The sequence below is a fragment of the Cyprinodon tularosa genome, unplaced genomic scaffold (genome assembly GCF_016077235.1).
Source record: "Cyprinodon tularosa strain WSP-4 unplaced genomic scaffold, ASM1607723v1 ctg20, whole genome shotgun sequence".
NCBI lineage: Eukaryota > Metazoa > Chordata > Actinopteri > Cyprinodontiformes > Cyprinodontidae > Cyprinodon > Cyprinodon tularosa.
This window is the reverse complement of record NW_024038734.1, coordinates 1,752,035-1,773,679: the sequence shown is the minus strand read 5'-3', so window position 1 is coordinate 1,773,679 and position 21,645 is coordinate 1,752,035. Positions and strand designations below refer to the sequence as shown.

The window sequence follows — 21,645 nt, the reverse complement described above, 5'->3', positions numbered from 1 at the left end:
CTATTTAGATGTGAAAAATATTCATTTTCTCTCAGCCAGTGTTTATGAACTTTGGAAAATTGGTACAAACTGTTTTTCTGTAATCCTCCACTTCTAAAGAAGACAAATTATTTTTGCTTCACATCATGCAAATGACAAATGTTTGCTCATCTAAATACTTCCTGTTTGTCATGGTGCTGTAGAACAAGTGCATAAAACAATTAAGCACATTAATTCAAATTAGGCTAATTTAACTTGCACCGGGAAGGAGAATAGGACAAGAACTGAATGTATCCCTTTACTCACTTAAATAATAAAATAGTATTTGTTTTGTTTATGTGAATTTTTTTTCTGATCATCATTCAGTACGAGAGATTTTAATCTCATATGGACCATCCACGCCAAACAAACAGCTCCATAAAATTCAGGCTTTTCTGTTAATCACAGCTCTTGGCTACTTCACATTACCTGCTGTCTCTTGGCAGCCATCATGTTCAGCTTGTCCACCTCTGGTTTCAAGGCCTTATACTGGATTCCTAACTCTTGCTCTGTTCCAGCATTTCGCACCTTCAGCAGATTGTCCTCCACCTTAACCAAAGAGGGAAAAAAATCTGTTTTAAGCAGTAATGCAGCAGGCTATGGTTTACATTTAAATAAAAACAACCCATCCATTTTCTGTCGCGCTTTATCCCAGTTGGAGTCACAACGGGTGCCAGTGCCCATTTACAGCTGCGGCGGGGTCCATCCTGGACAGGTCACCAGACCATTGCACGGCAACAGAGAGACAAACAGGACAAACAACCATTCACACACACACTCACACCTAAGGAGAATTTAGAGAAGCCAATTAGCCTAACAGTCATATTTTTGGACTGTGGGAGGAAGCTGGAATACCCGGAGAGAACCCACGCATGCATGGAGAACCTGCAAACTCCCTGCAGAAAGACTCCGGGCTGGGAATCGACCTTGGAACCTTTATGCTACAAGGCAGCAGTGCTACCCACTTCTCCACTGAGCAGCCCTTAATAAAACAATTTTGTCTTTTCAAACAGCTACATTTAATCCTCTATTATTATTACAGTCCTAAAACAATTTCTTTATTTCAAAGTAAACCACTATGGATCATTACAATTTGGAGGATTTATTTCTTAGTTTCAATTTTCCAAACTTATAATAGGCCTTTATAAGACCAGTAATTCAGAGTCATTGTTACACTAATTGTCCAAGTAAAAAGAACACATAAAACACACATAAAAAAAGCAATCCAGAAATAAACTTTGAAAACAGATCAATCAAAAAAAAAGTAATTTTATAATTTCTATTTTTATTTCTGATTTAATTATTTTTTTTAACTTGTATTAGAGTTTGTGTTTAATTTTTCACATTTCTGCTCTCCAGATTGAGTTTTACGAATTACATTTGTTTTAAATTGCGTTTCACCAATAGAAATGCACCTTTGCTCTAAAGAGAATATGATGTGTAATTCAACTTGAAAAAGACGCAATGTCTAAAACTTAATCTCAAAGGCAAAAATAAAAAAATCTGTTGACAATTTAATGTTAAAATATAAACAATAATTTTAAATAAAAAAAGAAATCCTAGAAATCAAAGCTACTCTCAAAACCTTTTTTTAACAAAACATCTTTCAGTTCCTTTTATATATATATTTTTTCCCATATTTCCTTTTGTAAAAAATTTCTTTGCTTTCAACAAAAGTAGAACAAGGTCATTCTGCATACAGTCAGCCATTTTGAGTCACCTCAAAAGATTCTTTTTAGATTTCTGACACACACGTATCCAACACCCAATAAATGGTTTTTAACAGGCACCGCAGAACTTGACATAATGGGTTTACAGCTAGTGTTGCACCTGGCTGTGCAGTATCGGCCGATACCATCTCTTTGAAATTGATGTTTGTATTTATGAAGAACTGCATACTACTTGGATGTAAAATGATTACCATTATGGCTTTGTCAAGCTGCTGCCTACCTTTGTGAAGCAGGAAAAAGACTAATACGAAGTGAATCCAGTAGAACCTTTTATTGTCTACCTGGAATGGGTGACAATAGTTGAATAAACTTTTGACTCTCAAAATGGTATCTGTGTCCTATTTGTTGGTACTTGCCGTTACCGATACCACCATTTTAGTGCTGGATTGGGGCCTCGCCCGATACTGGTATCGGTGCAACACTAGTTACAGCTCTGCTTCACTGCCGTATGTAAACCTTGCAGGTGAGGAGCTCAAACTAGGACTAGAGTTGGAAACACTAGACCAGGGGTCTGCAACCTGCGGCTCCAGAGCCACATACGGCTCTTTGGACCCCCTACAGCGGCTCTTAATATTGGCTAAAATGTATATAAAGAGCTAAATAATGTACTAGTCTTAAATGTTTTCTTAAACACAAGATGGAAATAAACACAAGATGGAAAATAATGACATTAAAAGAACCAGAAGTATGTTTTTGGAACCATTTTTCTTTGAATTAAGATTGGAATTTATGTGTTCAATATTATTTTAAAACCTAAAAATACATCATTTGTTGGCAACTAATTTCCCATATGAGATATAAAATTTTTTATTTTTTTTAAGTCAGGTTATATTTTGAAGCCCTAAACAACTTTTACATGCTTCATTATAAATTCAGAACACCGCCAAACTAAAGCTGCAAACTAAACAGTGAAGCTGGAACTTTCCTGCCGACAGGGAGAATGAAGAGGCACTGCAAGCGCCATTCATCAGATTCACCTCCAATAAAATATAAATAAAAAGAACTAACATTTAGGTAAAAACGAATAAATAAAAGAAACATGCTTGGTTTAAAAATAATCTTACCAGTTTAAGTTGCACCAGGAGTTTATAGACATCAGACATGTCTGCCAGAACCAACAAATGTGTGACGGCGGACAGAAGAGCCCGGGCTGCTCGCACCATATTGCCTCTCTTCACAGAGGAACAGGGGTCTTCTGCAAATTCTCCAGAGGCCAGTCGCATTGATTCACCTGAGTAAAAAAAGAAGGTAGAGCAAAAATATCTTAATTTCACACATTAAAGTTGGTTCTTGTTTAATCACTGGTGATATTTGGGTTAGTATACATGAAGAAGACCATCAGGATAGAGGTAGAAAAAGGTAATTATATTCCTTTTAATTGGAATAAAAGTGTACGGTTCATTACGAGTAAAGTGCACTAAACAGCATTTATTGTGTCTAGTATCAGCTTGTTGCTGTAGCAGTGATCATCTGCAGGTCAAGACATGTTTGAAATCAGTCACAGTCTATTCTTCACAACATGTTTACTGCGTCAAAAGTCATTAGAGAAAGAGGAGTGCGCAGGAACAGCGGCGGTCTGATGCATCTTTCTGCTCAGCAAAGGTCAGCACATGTCGCTCAGCGTTCCTTCTTCCCCATGAAGGAAAATATGGAGGTCAAAACCACAACAATGGCTCACTGTCTGGTTTTCCCAGCATTGTGCGTTGGGCTCACGTTGGACAGGTCTGCACAGCTGACTTGGCACACAAATTGCCTTTTTAGCCTCAAATCATGAACAAGACAGCAAAGCTGTCCTTTACTTCACTGAAAGCGACAGGCAAAATTATTATATAAAAGGTCTAAAAACAACACTGCTGTATTCCAGAGACAAAAGAGACAGGTATTTATCTTATTTATTTCCTGTAATGCAGTACGGATCTAAATGGACGTTTTATTCCACAGAAGGTGTGCTGTAGATATGGAACAAATCGTGCTTTGCCATGTTTCATTTCTGCTCGTCTTTTATGATCTGGATAACTTATTCGTCTGAGATGATAGGTGTATTGTGTGAGCAGGCAAACAACCTTTTGAAATATTAAATCTGTGTTATATTCCTTTCAAGGGTTACGGAGAGTTTCATGACAAATTATTCTACAATCCTTTAAAGATTTATGATTAAAAATCTACATGAGATTAAATCTAATACCTTGATTTAATTTGCAAAATTATTTTAAGTTTGCTTTAGTTACCTAAAACTATCTAATCTAAAGTTGTTGTTTTTTTAGCTCATTATGGATTACAGTGTTTTTACCCTTTTAATTTTAACATTCCATTATTGCAAAACTGACTGAAAATGGTGTTTTAATGTAACTTAGACGTCCAAAGTCAATCATCATTTGGCATATTAATCGTTTTAAATAATGTACCCCATATAATTTTGTTTTTTCTTCCATTTGCTTCGTAGACTTTGTGATTCATGCATGTTTAAAATAACAGTGAGAATTAAAAATGGAAGCTAGTGACTTATTTTCTAGTGGAAACACGCATATCTTTATTTTTAAAAATGCAGCCTGACTTTGACCCGATCAGTGCAGCTCCTACATCTTTTCCTGGATGAAACTTTTAATCATGAAATGCAGTCGCCCAAAAGACATAAAAAACATCGATGATAGCTGCAAATGGTGCGGCTTTAGACCCCTCAATGTTGAAGAGGAGGTCAAACACGGTTTCTTGATTTTAGTTTTCTTCTTTGAAGTGCAGATAAAACTGAAACAAGCCACAAAACAAACTTTTCTTTGCTGCAGAACAGAGGTGCCAGCTAATTAAGGTGTTTACATTCCAGCTGTCTTCACAGAAAGAAGACTGGGTTTTCTAAGACAAGAAATGTCTTCAAGACAAAAATAAAAAAAGACACTTCTGAGTAGGATGAAAAAAGCTAACATATGAGTAGTTTTAAAAAAAGAGCAAAAAGCCATTAAATGAGTCCAATTCCACCTTTTAAGACAACTAGTGACCTACAATGAGTCAATTCTAGACGGAAACCTCTGGAAAAGCATAAATTAAATAGCTGCACAAATTCATCTGCCTCTGCCTATGTTGCCAAGACAATAAGAAGCTTCGAGGCCAAAGAACAAACCAGCAGAAAACTGAAAACCAGAACCTAATTATCAGTCTAAAACTGCACCTGGTTCATCCATCGTCTGTTTTGTCACATAAATTATTTTCTTCAAAGCTCAACATGTTCCATCTTTGCAGGTCAAGTCAATGTAAAAGTTTGAGGCCAAGGCCAAAAAAGCCCCTTTGAAAAGATTCTAGAAAAGCTTTTCAAGTTATCTTAAAGTTCCTGATGAGCCGTTGAAAACTGGGTTATTAAACTTTTTAAATGAAAAAAAAATTCTTTTAAATACACTATTCATCACCAAAAAAAAAAAATTAGGGAAATTCAAAATAAGGAAACATGTCCAATTAAATGTAAACCGATATATTTTTGTCTTCACTATGTCCAATAAATAATATTTTGAGACCATTTCTTAATGTAGGGCTTTGCTTTGATCTGCCATGTCTTTTGAAAATGGGATTCTTCAAAATCCAAGTTCAAAGATGAAAAGAGATAAAGAAAAGAAACTAAAAAAGATCAGGTTTTGCTCTCATCCAACCTGAATAAATCACCAACACATTTCAACACGCCATAGAAAAACAGATTTAATCACCTTTGTGCTTCTTTTACCTTCAGGTTAATAAACCTCTGACCCTAAAATGGACAACTATGATTCTTCCCTCAGTAATAACTTCCACACCAAAGAGGGTTATAATTATGACAATTATGATAAATTGGGAAAAAGGTTGCATTTTTGCAACCAGTTAAGATACATCAAGATGAGAATAAAATTATTTCTTTGTCCATTCAGATACGACAGAATTCCATTTTAATAAATTTTAGCTTTTCTTAAAAAAATAACCTAAGCTAAAGAATATTACCGTCCGACTTAGCGGGACTGATGCTGTGTTATCGCAGCATGAAAATTACATTAACATTACTTTTTAGCCTGAACTCACATAAAAGGAACATATCTAAAAGCTACAGATGAAAAAGGATCGAACCAACAGAAGGTTGTGGTCGTGTTACAGAACGAGCATGTTACCTATAGAGGCCATTTCTGTTAGAAATTGGCTTACAGGCATCACAGTGTCATCCACACTGAGGAGGGCACACAGCAGGCAGCTGAGTTTCCAGCCGAGGGTCTGATGCAAATAAGGCCTTGTAGCAGAAGGAGAGCGGAAACGTGTTCCAATAATCTCATCTCCATCACATCCAGTCATTCTTCCACCATCTTGCCCCCCCCCCCTAGCATCGGCTGCTACGTTCCCGTTTAAAAGTAGAACCCTCCTGTACTGAAATACTTTCCCTCCAAGCAGATTTCAGTCAGATATTCTCCTCTGCAACATGTGTACACAGCGTACATATAAGCAAAACATCCTTCTAGTCAACCAATGAGGATCATTAAGGGTTGTTTTTTAAATTCATTCTGTATTATTTAGTATATTTGTCCATTTTCACCAATATATTCATTTTTTTTTCAACTTTCCTGGGTCGAGCTTATGCTGCTTCATTTTTCTATTTATCAACAGCCGCTGTATCATGTTTAATGGATGTGGGTTTGAGTTATTTTTTAAGCTTCTGCCAGTAAAAGGGTCTTATATCTCTAGTTAACTTAAACCAAAACTATAATAAGCAGCCAAGCAGAGTGAGAAATTGTGGGGAGTTGTGAGCCATATAGGCTGCCTGACTGGTTCACAGCTGTCAATCATAATCACCACAATAAACTTCTGCTGCTGCAGAGAAAATAATCTAGCAGGAAGTGAAACAGAAAAGTCCACAGATAGAAACAGCTAAATTTAATTTTAATTTACCAATACAACAGCTGTGTTTAAAGCAACATTGTCCTGAAAGCTGTTATACCTTAATAATATTACTGCTGAATCCTCCATCTCTATAGGTACAATTCAATCATCATAAGATGCCAATTAGTAGCTGTCTAACAAATTAACTGATAATTATGACATTATCTGTTGGTTATAAGGTGCATACAAACCGTTTTATCAAACCAAAACATGCATATAATGAGATCTGGCAAGTCGACAAGGCAATATGCAGCTGCAAAGATATTTCTAAAGCAGATCTGCTCAAACCGATTCACCCACATTACTCCTACACCTCCAACTCAGTTTGTGCAACTAACCAACAACATAGACCTCAAAAAGCAAAGTCTGCCCCTTAGGCTGTCCCTCCCCCCCACACCCGCAACAAAGAAAATCAATAAGGCCATTTTCGGAAGGTAGATAGAGATCAGTGCTCCTTTAATAAACTTTCATCTATCTAACACTTATCTGCAGCCGGCTGTGTGACGATGAAATGATTAAAATGCAAGTCACACAATAAGCCTCTCAAACAGAAGGACGGCAAAGAGACAGGTGGGAAGGGCAAGAGGGAGAGCAAGGACACGTATAGGGAGAAACCGCTGAGTAAAGAAAACCTCCCATGACAATAGATGTGTACATCATCAGCTCTACTCTAATGTAACATGAATGTTAAAATAAAGGCTGTGTAAAATATCCAAACCACTTAAAATGGAAGGAGGGAGAAAAAAACCTTGTTTAACTATTTGGAAATGTATGCTTAATAGTCATCCATTTTTTTTTTTTTATAACTCATAATAATCCTATTTTAAAATCAGTTGGTGGGCTAAAAATGGCTAGAATCCAAGGTGGTGCTGCCCTGGTCAATGGCTGCATTATCAGTCCAAACACGCTCCACTGAGCAGCGTGGCATAGCTGAGAGCCGGGCCTGGGCACCGGCAAACAAAAGGCAGTGAATTCCAGCCCAGTGACAGCTCACCCAAACTACACTAACATTCCTGGGCACAGCGCAGCCTTTCCGGCTACAACACAGAGCTGAACTTGAGCAGAGGAGATCCGGGAAGAAAAAAACGGCGTGATACGGATGTCGCGTCACAGGGTGATAACAGCCCACCCTCAAGTTAAAGCTCCCCATCCAAACAGGCAAATTAATCTTGCCTCTGAAAGATGTTGGGAGTAAAGGATCACTAAAAAAAAAAAGCAGGGGGAAAAAAAACTCTATTTCGCTGGCTGGTTAGCCGGTTCTCAGCTTTTGTCTGGAGACATAAAATTAAATTGGAAGTAGAAGCTGAGTGGGAGGACTCCTGCCCACACAGGAGGATACAAACATTTAAATAAATCTACAGTCAGGAGCAGCAGGAAACTATGCTCTTTTATCACTACATGCCCCACACCACTCTGATCTCTGTGGCAACAGCTTAAAGGGAGGCTTTTTAATTAAAAACCAGAAACAGCAGCAGAAAGCGTATTTGTCAGATCTTCCTCCGTTGAACAAGGAGAAGAAACTTTTAAAAACCGACTGGTAGGTAAATCTTTACCATTATCACCATTTAACTCCAGGGAGCAAATATTTCTCAGCAATCATCCACATTAGTTTGTTAAAATGAAAAATCAAACACGTTTCTGCTCCTGAACACAGTAGGTGTGAAATGGGTAAAAAGTGCTTTGTAATATGCCTGTAAATATTGTCAGAGTTGGCAATAAAAAGGTGTTAAGATTACAAAGTGAAACAGCTATTGAAGCCAAAGTCTGACTAGAGCGCCAATCAAAGCCTTTTTTTCTTTTAATAATCAGTTACTAGACCCTTGCTAAGCTAAGCTCTCAATAACAGGTATCTGTGTACTCCAGGCAGTAGTCTAGTTGTAAAAAAAAAAAAAAAGAAGAGGGATGGCAGAATGTTTTTTGGAAGCATCCATAGCCTGATTAATATAGTCTATTCACCTAAAGCAATATGCTTGGTATGATTGTTACATGCCAGGTAGACTGTTCATTGACCTTGGCCAAGGCACCTAACACTTACCTAATCACTGCCCCTACAGAGTTAGCATGGCTATCACTGCCCCTACAGAGTTAGCATGGCTATCACTGCCCCTACAGAGTTAGCATGGCTATCATTGCCCCTACATAGTTAGGGACTCATTTCCCACTGAGATCAGCTTCATAGTCATGGTAGGACACTTCTTTGATTTTTATTATTTTGATCAGGCTACTCGTAAGCCCACAGCCCGACAAATGTTGAAAGGGCAATATTATTTCCATTACTGTTAATATATAGTAGAAATGTTACACATTATTTAATATGTCACAGGTGATTTAAGAAGGGGGATGCCACCCCTCCCCATCCCCCCTCAACTTGAGTACTGAACCAACGAAAGCTTTACATTTACTAAAAATTATTCACTATCTTTTGGGACTCTTTTGAGACATACATGGTCCCTAGAATTTCTAAAAGTAGAATGGGAGGCAGATATTTTAGTTCTTCCTGTTAAAAGGAAGTTTTTCCTCTCCACTGTCGCTATAAGCATGCTTAGCTTGAGGGATTGCCTTTGATTCGATGCAATCAACTGGTTTTCCTTAGATAGAAAACTTTGAATCAATTTGACTGGATGATCTGAACTGTAAAGTGCCTTGAGATGACGTGTTGTAAATTTGATGCTATAGAGATAAACCGAACTGAAAAACATTTAATTGACATACTGTACCGTATGTAGACTGTACCTTGCTTGCGGACATCCTCCACTGCAGCGGTGAGTTCATCCTTAAGGAACTGACTTTCCTTTGCGATCTTTTCTCCCTTCTCAAGGAAGTTCTGAGTGGCGTTCTCGACTGAGGCAGCCAAAACGTGAGCCTTCTTAGAGCGCCCCTTCTTCTTGTTAGATGGTCCTTTATTGCTGGAGTTTACCAACGTGGTGACCTAACATTTAAAGAACTACATGTCACATTCATGTCTAACACAGCATATTTTCTAATGCTAGCACTGGAAGCAAAAAAAATGCAGGTACTGCTTCATTTTTGATGCTTGTACAAGTTTAGTTCCACCGCGCAGCTGAAGCATCTTTGCTGCTCTAGCTGGGTGGTCAAAAACTGGGTCTGATGCGTGTTGGGTGGAGCTACCCTATCCTTTGGCTGACAATGTTGGGTCACTAACAATGACTGATAAACATGAGAGAGTCGCTTGGCTTATTGTAATGAATAATGCAATGTTCAGACCGCAAAGGCTGGAAGCGGTAGCAAAGGTTCTGCTCCCTAATTTTTTATGTTTGTCCACGTTAAGGTCAGACATCCAGTAAAGTGTGTCCAGATGCGTCTGATGCTCTATGTTCAATGGTAGAGAGCGGCTTTGCTATATTTGCTGTGATCAGTGGGTAAAAAGTGGTTTTAATATGTTTTTAAGTTATAAAGTCCGCCTTAAAACTTCATCTGTGCAGTCTGTGTACCGCCGGTGTACGGGGGTCTGAGCGGTTGTACTGCGGTGTGCTGTCCTTGGAAATCCTGTTCACGGGCAGCATCTGGGCCGGTTGCCTCTTTGCGGTTTTTGGCTACTGTTCGGAGTGGCTGGAAGGCCTTTTCCGTGTACGTAATTCAAACTGCATGCCCCAGACTCATAAAAGCAAACATATTTTGCCAGCAGGTTTCGACATTTTGAGTTAATTTAGGAATTAATAAACTGTTTCAGTGGGGTGATCATAGCGTTCTGCATCAGCAGTTCTGTGTCCGTCTACCTGCCAGCTCCCAGACCAGCTTCTCTCATTGGCTGTTGTGGCAGCGTCGAGCAGCAAAAGTTAAATTTTTCCTGCTTTCGCAGCACGTCACGCTCGTCAGATGCTCAGAAGCTCATGATGCGCTGCTCCTGCAACTGGAAAGGCGCTGCAGGACCTTTTGATCCATCGTATCTGCATGTAAACTAGCTGCTTCCACTGCCTCTAGCGTGTGCGGTCTGAACGTAGCGTAATATTACGAATTACAGTTTCCATCCATTTTAACATTCTTCTTTTGCAAACTGATTTTTGGTTTATTTCATTAAAAAAGTGAAATTTAGGCCCCGTCCACACGAAGTCAAAACGAACACGAAACGCTAATATTTTCCAGAACGTTTGTCGTAAAGACGGAGACGTAAAATAAATGTGAGCGTCCACACGAATGCATGAAAACGCTGCAAAATGTATGCCAGGCCTGTAAGTGGCGCTGTGGTGCCAAAGCAAAAATAGGCGACGAAATGTTGGGCATGCGCACTAATCTTTATACATGGTTGCCCTGCGGGTCCATTTTCGTGGTTCAGTCAAATTCAGGTGCTGAACTATGTCGTCGATATTGCTCTGTTCTTCCTGGAGATATTCCGGAAGAAGAAGATTCTGTTGTAAGCCCGACAGCAGGGTGAGTAGCATGAGCAGCAACCATTCAACACAGTACGGCGCCATTGTTGTTGTGATACTGTGTCGCGCATGCGTGTTTAGAGGCGACGCTGTGACGCATGCGTGTAAGAAAAAAAAAGGTTAGAGCTTAAAGATGGAAACGCGAAAACGGCGTTTCAAAATCTTCCCACTTCCCACAAGCCTTAATAAAAAAAAGATTGTTTACAGACCCCCGAAACGCCGGCTTCGTATGGATGAGAGGCTGGTTTGGTGAAGAATTTGTGCGTTTAGGCCAGGGTTTGGCTTCGTGTGGACGGGGCCTAAAGATGTTATCCATGTTTGCATTACCTGGGTAACAAGGGGCTCCAGTAGGCGCTCCACTGCCAGAGTACGGATCTCCAGGCTCTTTGGGTCCCATTTGAAGTTGATGTTGGGTGTGTTGATGCTAGTCATCTTGTTTGGTTCTATGGATTAAAAACAAATAAATAGGAAAAACTTTTAACTTGCAACCACACATAAATATAAACATGCTGAAAGAAATCTATAAGCATTTTACTTTGAATCTACAGAAAGCATCTCCTCACACTCTTCTTTTAAGCCATGAGGATGACTAGTCTATTAAACAGTATAGTTTTGTCTAACATCCGTATACTGTAGGCCCAGTGCTGATGAAATCCCAGATATCCTTTTCACAGTCAACCTTTGCCAACCTCCTTCAGCAGAGGCATTTAATCTCTGTTTGAAATCCTGGAGGGTTTTTTTTTTCTCTCTTTCCCACAGAGAGGTTGCATAATGGTTCTTCAACAGCTTGCAGCAAGAATGCAAACATGGATACAGGCGGATTACATGAGCCACAGCAAGCGTTAGATCAACACCGATACCAACAGAGTCAAACACATAGTTAATGTGAACGCTCATTACCCAGGTGCTGTCTGATTGATTACGCATGACCTTAAGTGCTGAATTTAGTGCATCATGTAAGGCCATATATGCAGATTAAATAATATAAACATGCAATTATCATGGGATGTTAATTAGCCTTGTACTAAACATTACCTTTGCTGATTTAACTCAAGATTAAAATGGCTGCACTGATATCCGAATCCTTAAATAGCTGGAAAATGAAAGTTGTGTCAGATGCAGCCCATGATATTGTTTTTCATATTTACTTTAGAAAAAGTTTAACACCATATGTTCTTATCAAACGAACAATTGCAGTTTTTATTAATCTAGAATTTAAATGCTGACATAATAGGTTATTCAGGGCCATTCAAAATCCAGTCTGACCCAGTTAATAAACTTGTATTGTATGGCAAACAATTCAGATGCGTTAAGGTTTTGAAATTAGGTCTTAAACAGTGACCTCATATTGTGAAAATCTTTTCAGAAAGCACTCAAAGAGTTCAACACACAAAGTGTTCAAAAATATTTTTGCTCCCTTTTTATCCAACAGACAACACCTCTTCCCTTGGAGGAGGACAGTCAAGGGCTGCACACAATAACTTTTCATTTTTCTTTTCAGACACTCACTGCGACTCCATTGATTAACCTTCAAACATGGGGCAGGGAAAGATAAACAGCAAACCCCTCGAAGGCTGAGAGCAAAACTAAAATGTTGGTCAACTGTAATGTGGGAACAATGTTATAAGCAGCTCATAACCTACATTTCTTTTTTTAAACACAACATCCATTAACAAAAGAAAACAATGTGGGATTTGGAGTGTTAATGGATCTTTGCACTGATATAATAGGGTATTTCACTAACCAGTTTCTGGTTATTAAATTGGGCTATGTAAAATTAGTTCGAATTTAAATCATTTTACATCATTTGACCCTCTTATGAGGTTTTCTCTTGTATTTTTGTTTTAAGGAATGTGGTGCATGAACACATTTTTAACCACATGAATAATATGGTGTTCAACTATCCCTGCGGATAAATGTCTGAATACCTCAACCTGACTTTATCAAGCCTGTTTTAAACAACCTGCTGTGCTTATGAATGCATCACAGCCCTAATCAGCTGATCTCTCATCAGCACCAGCAGAGCTGGAAAGACGGGAGCTGAACAGAGCTTTTAGAGCAAGATTCATTAACAGCATCTAGTGACGTTAAAAGACAGACAGTGTAAAGAACTGAGTCGGAAATAACATTTATGGATGCGGCGGAAAACAATCGACTGTGAGATCAGTTGTGAGCAGCACATTGACCTACTTAAACTGAAAATAAACTGCAGGAAGATAAGAAACATCCAACGTCTGTGATTCCAATGCTAATTCTACATTTCGTTTTTAAAGTGCTGTGTTGTAAAGTTTTATACTTGAGCAATTAAAAAGGAAGCCTGCTCATAGTTCCTGATGAAAGTGGTTCTTTCCTCTGGCCAAACGAGTCTGAAGCTGCGTCAGCGCCAGTGTTTGGTATTAAAAGCTATGGCTGTGCCTCAGCAAAAACAAAATAGTGCAGTTTACTGAAAAAAAGCCCCTAGAATCACTTTTTAAGGAGCTGTAGACCAACAAGCAATACAAATATCTTTAATAGCTTCAAATCAATTTCCTCTTGTATATTCTGATTTTACCTGACACAATGACTAAATTTAAGTAGGTAATTATTCCTTATCCCTGTGCAAGGGGAAAACTATCAATACTCAAAAGCAGTATTCAGATACCATACTAATATGACATGGTATCTGTAGTAAAACAAGTTGTTTGCATGTCTTTGCTTTTATTGTTTTAGATTTCTAGATTATTTACAGAATAGAACCTCAAACAACTGATTTTTTTTTATATATTTGGGTTATTTATCCTAAATGCATTTGTACACTTATTTAACTGATTGAATCTGTGATTCTGATTTTTGAGGTTAAAAGGTGAGTTTCTCATGGTCATAAATATGTTTTTATGCCTTTAAGTGGCATATTTCATTCCCATGGTATCAGGTGTCAAATATTTTTCTGGGAATCAGTATTGAGTGGGAATTGAGTGGGAAACCTGGATGACGGAGAATCTTCATCAGCATATTGAGTGGGAAGTTTTAGTGTTGTGACAACACTACTCGTTGATACTTGTGTTTGTAAAACAGTCTTCCTCTAGTGTAATCCTTAAGAGAAAAGTTTAAAATAAAAGTAGATTGACTTGAAGATTTTTTTACTTTTACAGACAGCCCAACTGTGGTTCGGGGAAAAAAATGTGTGTGTGTATATATATATATATATATATATATATATATATACACACACATTTATATAGGCCATTGTTATTAAGTGTGAACCTACTTTGATAGGAATAAAACAAAAAGTAAACAATGTGAATAGTCTGATTTTTTTTACCCCTTAACCTATATAACTGCAGTTCGGCTGGTTATTCTTGTAACAGTTGTTTTTAAATGTTAAACTCTGTCCCTTATTTTTAAAAATGGCTTCCAGTGTGGCCAACAGCTAAGAAATCACGGTCGTGATTTGAATCCAAAACACGACAGAGGCTGATCTAACATGTTTACCCAATCCACTAGGGTGGGGCACCTACGCTCTAAAGGTAAACTTAAAAGCGTAAAAATGAAACTAAAAACTTTAAGGACACCAACATATGTGTATGTCAGATTTTAGTTGACATCATATAGAAACAAAAATTCAAAAAAAAAAATACAAAGATGTGTGAATACCTGTCGACCAAACCCAGCTCAGCTAACCTCAGGTACTGTTACTTTAAACAACCAGGTCACACCTGTTGCCCTGAGAAGCTCGACAAAACTAAAGTTTTGTTCCATCCTGTTGAATATACATTAGTTTACAGTGTTAAAGAAACACAGCTGTGTGAGTAAACATAAATGAGGAAGTAGAACAAATCTCAGCAAGTTGGTACTTCTACATTTTAGCCAAATTAGCTTGACGCCGCTACCTGCTGTAGCAGCAGCTATTGCTAACGTTAGCCGATTAACAACAAACACCAACGTTAACCGTTACGTTAAAAAAAAATAAAACCATCTTTTACGCTTTAAGCTGTCATATTATAGTTTTAAACAATTCAAAAAATAACAATGGAATGTAGAGAGACGAACCGCGTTTAACTCTTGGAAAACAAACCGCTTGATAAACTGGGAGTTTAAAAGTTCAAAATGGAGGAATGGGAAGTATGGAATTTCATCGCCCTTAAAAGTTTTCCTCACCTCAAAGAGTTCTGCTGCGCTCTCCTCCCGAAAACTAGAGTCCTTTCCTCTGGACCGCTTTTTGAAAACGATAGCGAGCGTTTGAAAAAGTTAGAAGCGCTTTACTGAACAGAGAGTTTCGGTTACAACCGTTTCGATTAGATGGACTATTGCTCAACAATGGAGGAGACTAAGAGGAGGAGGGAGGGGGGCCGGAGGGAGGGGGCGGTGACCGAGAGCTTCCTGGCAGTGAGGCAGGGCGGCCACACGCCACAGCAGGCCCGGTGAGCACCGAGGGGTTCTAGGCGTGGCCCCTAACGCACGCGGCCATATAAGGCTTAATTAGTGCTTTCCTAGTAAGTCCCAGTTTTACCCGTTAACAGCTGAGTTTAAAGAGGAAGTTTATGCGTTTGAAGCTCAGAGAGAAACACAGGAAAGTCATATACAGGTGCTGGTCATAAAATTAGAATATCATGAAAAAGTAGATTGATTTCAGTAATTCCATTTAAAAAGTGAAACTTGTATATTATATTCATACATTACATACAAACTCATATATTTCAGATGTTTATTTTGTTTAATTTTGATGATTACAAATGACAACAAATGAAAATCTCAAATTCATCATATCAGAAAATTAGAATATTACTGAAGACCAATAAAAACAAAGGATTTATAGAAATGTTGGCCAACTGAAAAGTATGAACATGAAAAGTATGAGCATGTACAGCACTCAGTATTTAGTTGGGCCTCCTTTGGCCTGTATTACTGCAGCAATGCGGCGTGGCATGGAGTCGATCAGTCTGTGGCACTGCTCAGGTGTTATGATAGCCCAGGTTGCTCTAATAGTGGCTTTTAGCTCTTCTGAATTGTTGGGTCTGGTGTATTGCATCTTCTTCTTCACAATACCCCATAGATTTTCTATGGGGTTAAGGTCAGGAGAGTTTGCTGGCCAATTAAGAACAGGGATACCATGGTCCTTCAACCAGGTACTGGTAGCTTTGGCACTGTGTGCAGGTGCCAAGTCCTGTTGGAAAATGAAATCTGCATCTCCAAAAAGTTGGTCAGCTGCAGGAAGCATGAAGTGCTCTAATACTTCCTGGTATGTGGCTGCGTTGACCCTGGACCTCAGAAAACACAATGGACCAACACCAGCAGATGACATGGCACCCCAAACCATCACTGACTGTGGAAACTTTACACTGGACTTCAAGCAACGTGGATGAAGTGCCTCTCTTCTTTTCCTCCAGACTCTGGGACCTTGATTTCCAAAGGAAATGCAAAATTTACTTTCATCAGAGAACATGACTTTGGACCACTCACCAGCAGTCCAGTCCTGTTTCTCTTTAGCCCAGGCAAGACGCTTCTGACGCTGTCTGTGCTTCAAGAGTGGCTTGACACAAGGAATGCGACAGCAGAAACCCATGTCTTTCATACGTCTGTGTGTGGTGGTTCTTGAAGCACTCACTCCAGCTGCAGTCCACTCTTTGTGAATCTCCCCCACATTTTTGAATGGGTTTTGTTTCACAATCCTCTCCAGGGTGCGGTTATCTCTCTTGCTTGTACACTTTTTTCGACCACATCTTTTCCTTCCCTTCGCCTCTCTATTAATGTGCTTGGACACTGAGCTCTGTGAACAGCCAGCCTCTTTAGCGATGACCTTTTGTGTCTTGCCCTCCTTGTGCAAGGTGTCGATGGTCGTCTTTTGGACAACTGTCAAGTCAGCAGTCTTCCCCATGATTGTGTAGCCTATAGAACTAGACTGAAAGACCATTTAAAGGCTTTTGCAGGTGGTTTGAGTTAATTAGCTGATTAGAGTGTGGCACCAGGGGCCATCAATTTTGAACCTTTTCACAATATTCTAATTTTCTGATATGATGAATTTGAGATTTTCATTTGTTGTCATTTGTAATCATCAAAATTAAACAAAATAAACATCTGAAATATATGAGTTTGTATGTAATGTATGAATATAATATACAAGTTTCACTTTTTAAATGGAATTACTGAAATCAATCTACTTTTTCATGATATTCTAATTTTATGACCAGCACCTGTAGTGTGGGATCGTTTATGGTTTCCTTTCCTAGACTTTCCAAAAAGAGTTCAAAAAACAAAACAACAACAAAAAAAAACAATCCACTGGACGTTGTTTCCAAGTTTGAAGACGTTTCTCTTCCCATCCGGGAAGCTTCTTTTTAATAAAAAAAAAAAAAGAAAGAAATAATATAGATGACTCTTACGGAAGAGGATAAGGGCGACTGAAAAAATTAAAAAAAAGTTATCTGATTAAATATTATTTCAGTTTAATATGGGAAAAAGTCAGAATTCTGACTTTTTTCTCAGAATTTAGATTTTCTTTTTAAGAATTCTGACTTTAATCTTAGAATTCTGACTTTTTTTCTCAGAAATTTTACTTTAATCTCAGAATTCAGATTTTTTTTTCTCAGAATTCTGAATTTAATCTCAGAATTCTGATTTTCTTTACGAGAATTCTGAATTTTTTTCTTAGAATTCCGACTTTAATCTCAAAGTTCTGACTCTTTTCTCAGAATTCAGTGAGAATTCTGAGAGGTAACAAACATGTTAGCATCAAGCTGTACCCATATCCTGAGAGTAAACTAGCTCTCTTTTATAATCACCTTCCGCTCTTACATTAATGAAATAGCATCACCATGGATCCTTAGGGCATGTAAAAAGTCGCCTAATTCCGCCATTTTCTAATGTGTTAATGGCCCTCTCAAACAACTCACATCTTTGTTAGTGAAGCTGAGTGCTCCCACATCTTTCCTTCGGGGTGCTCTATACGATTAAGATCCAAAATTCTGAGATTAAAGTCAGAATTCTGAGAAAAAAGTCAGAATTCTGAGAAAAAAGTCAGAATTTCAAGAAAAAAAAGTCAGAATTCTGACTTTTTTCCCAATATTAAACTGAAATAATATTTAAAAATCAGTTAACTTTTTTATTTTTTCAGTGGCCCTAATCCTCTTCCATAGACTCTAAACTCCATTGGAATGTTAGGAGATTGTGGGAGAAGCAAAACCGTTTACAAAAAACAAACGAAAAAACATGTTGATGCCAAACAGAAAATAAAAATAAAATGCAACATAAGAATAATGAAAGCTTTAATAACTAGATGGATATTTCACTTTGGCACTTTTATTCCTACTGGTATTGGTTTGGATAATCTTTTCACAAACATACAAAACCTTTTTTTGTGTCATTTACAAGAAAATGTGATGTAGAGTTAAAAAGCACTAGCAGCTAAAAAGATGACAGCATGCTGACCTTTTGCCTCATCACAATATTCTCAAAATAGAAGTGCTTCGGAAAGAATTCAGAGAACTCAGAGAATTTAGTATGAACTCAAGTGGACAACAGTGAAACAGAAACGAGTGGACATTTATCTCTCTAGTCAGAACTTAAATCATGGGAACCATAGGATTAGTACAACCATGTTTTCAATAAAAGATCCACCAAATTTTGAAAAAGAAAATAAGTAAATAAATTAAAGATGCTTTAACAACAATGCCCTCAAAGAACCATTTAAAATAATCTAAAAAGTCCTGATAGATTGGAAGATTTAAAGAATAAGGAAAATAGCAAATAACATTAAAAGGCTAATTATATATATATATATATATATATATATATATATATATATATATATATATATATATATATATATATATATATATATATCATGAAAGCAAAAGGACATTTGTAAACAATGTACTTTTCAGTTACTACAGATCTGCTTTGCAAATCCCATTTGACAGTAATCTTTAAAAAGATATTTCACACACGCTCTCTCCTGATCTGCACAGTTCTTTTGACAAGAAACCATCTCTCTGGCACACAGGAGCTAACCTTGCTTGTCCTCAGAGTTTTACTAAAAGTGTTTTTCAATCATTCCCTTTTGCGTGTTTGTTTGCAGCTGCTTTTAAGTCAGTCAGTTCAAGGGTTAGCTGTTTCAAACGACGGCAGCCTCAAGAGGCAGATCCCGTTGCACTCAGGCAGCCATGGATACAAATGCTGAAAGAAAACGCTGAAGTCTGTCACATTAAATTGGATTACTGAAACATCCTGATATTCAACATTAGTGAAAAGATATGTCACTAATGGAAAAAAAATATGTATCAAATAACATGGTTTTACAACTTCAAGGTCAAGAAAACCAATGAAAGTCATGATCTGTAAGCAGGAGATGCACTTTTATCTTGTTGCCCCAGTGCTGACTGATGGCATTTAGACACGATAAACATGTTCAAGTGTCAAATAGTTTTGGTTTGGGCATAATGAAGTGTGACAGACGTAAATAGATTATCTGGAGAGGCCAGAAGCCACTCTCTCAATCTAATTTCCCCAATTTAAACATACACACATCTATTGCATAAACAGTTGATTTGCTTTGTTTGTGGAAATTTTTAATTGACACTGTTTTTTGCCCAAACGGTCTCTATTTTCCATTATCACTGAAATATCAATCTTATCCCTGATTCTTACAAAACTCAACCATTTTAGATGTGATTAATCTCTCCCTGTTACAGGATTATGTACCAAAGGCTTTTAAGGTTGCTGTAATTGAACCTTTGCTTAAGAAACCGTCTCTTGAGCCAGATGACTTGGTCAATTATAGACCTATATCCAATCTTTATTTCTTATCTAAAATCCTTGAGAAAGTAGTAGCCAAACAAGTGTGCGATCACTTACACCATAATTAACTTTTTGAAGAGTTTCAGTCTGGATTTAGAGCTCATCATAGCACTGAAACAGCTCTGGTGAAAGTCACTAATGATATTCTCATGGCCTCAGATAATGGACTCGTATCTGTACTTGTCCTGTTAGATCTCAGAGCTGCATTTGATAAAGCTGATCATAATATTCTTTTAGAAAGACTTGAATATTTTGTAGGAAAGGATCAGCTCTAGACTGGTTTAAATCCTATCTGACACATTTCAGTTTGTTCACATTAATGACAAATCTTCCTCATGCTCAAGGGTTACCTGTGGAGTACCACAGGGATCAGTGCTAGGACCAATTCTCTTTACTATATATATATGCTCCTAATCGGTAGAATTATAAGACAGCATGGGATTAATTTTCAATGTTATCCTGATGATACCCAGCTATATCTGTCTATAAATCCAGATGAAGCTAACCCATTACATAGATTACAGGCATGTCTGAAGACATAAAAACCTGGATGACTCTTAACTTTCAGGACCTGTCATTTTAACCCCATATGAGGTTTCTTGAATTTCCTTCTTTAATCTGCGCAATATTGCAAAAATGAGAAATCTCCTGTCCAGGGGTGATGTTGAGAAACTAGTCCATGCATTTGTTACTTCAAGGCTGGACTATTGTAATTCTTTACTATCAGGAAGTCCACAAACTGTAGTTAAAAGCCTTCAGCTGACCCAAAATGCTGCAGCCAGAGTTCTGATAGAAATGAAAAAGAGAGATCACATCACTCCTATCCTGGCTTCTCTTCATTGGCTTCCTGTTAAATCCAGAATAGAATTTAAAATCCTCCTTCTCACATATAAAGCCTTAAATGGCCAAGCTCCATCTGATATCAGATATCTGATTGTTCCTTATGTTCCTAACAGAGCACTTCGCTCTCAATCTGCAGGTTTACTAGTGGTTCCTAGAATTTCTAAAAGTAGAATGGGAGGCAGATCTTTTAGTTATCAGGCTCCTCTCCTGTGGAACCAACTACCAGTTTTAGTCCGTGAGGCAGACACCCTGTCTACTTTTAAGGCTAGGCTTAAAACTTTCCTTTTTGATAAAGCTTTTAGTTAGAGTGGCTCAGGTTATCCTGAGCTATCTCTATTGTTATGCTGCTATAGGCTTAGACTGCTGGAGGACATAGGGACCCCTTTTTCATCATTCTGCTTCATTCTATCTCTATTCTCCCACTCTGCAGAATCTGTTGGTTCAATCTCTAACGTTCTGCTCTCTCTGCTTTTTCTCAGAGTAGCTTTGACTCATCTGTTCCTGTTTGGCTGTGACTCCATCCTGGAGAAAAATATCAGCTGTGCTGCTGCCATCAACACATGAACCTCAGTCGGCCTCAGCAGATGGCCGCTCACACAGAGCCTGGTTCTGCTGGAGGTTTCTTCCTGTTAAAAGGGAATTTTTCCTCTCCACTGTCGCTACAAGCATGCTTAGTGTGAAGGATTGCATTCGAATCAATGAGTTGATGCAATCAACTGGTTTTCCTAAGATAGAAAACTTTGAATCAAGTTGACTGTATGATCTGGTGAACTGTAAAGTGTCTTGAGTTGTGTTGTGATACATGTGTTTTATTGGCGCTATATAAATAAATAAGCTGAATACTGTTCCTAAATGTATAGTGGATGATCTTTTTCCGGGTGGACCATCCTGTCTTCAAATATTATTTCTCTATCAGAGCCGCCCAGACCCCCGTACACCGGCGGTGCGCTGTCACTAGGAAACCCGCAGCCTCAGGCCCGCTCGCCTCTTCACGGTTTTTCGCTACTGTTTGC

The 21,645-nt window shown here is 38.1% G+C and overlaps 1 protein-coding gene across 1 annotated transcript in view; it reads right to left on the bottom strand.

Moving 5' to 3' along the window:
• The window catches only part of ctnna1 (catenin (cadherin-associated protein), alpha 1), a 107,765-nt gene extending 92,421 nt beyond the window's left edge, over window positions 1-15,344 (bottom strand). The window contains exons 1-5 of the mRNA XM_038284582.1: window positions 15,155-15,344; window positions 11,345-11,460; window positions 9,363-9,558; window positions 2,813-2,979; window positions 448-567 (exon numbers count right to left, since the gene is read on the bottom strand). Of these exons, the coding sequence (XP_038140510.1) occupies window positions 448-567; window positions 2,813-2,979; window positions 9,363-9,558; window positions 11,345-11,449 (588 nt within the window). The 5' untranslated portion in view covers window positions 11,450-11,460; window positions 15,155-15,344. The remainder of the gene's footprint in view (window positions 1-447; window positions 568-2,812; window positions 2,980-9,362; window positions 9,559-11,344; window positions 11,461-15,154) is intronic.
• Between the last annotated feature and the right edge of the window lie 6,301 nt (window positions 15,345-21,645).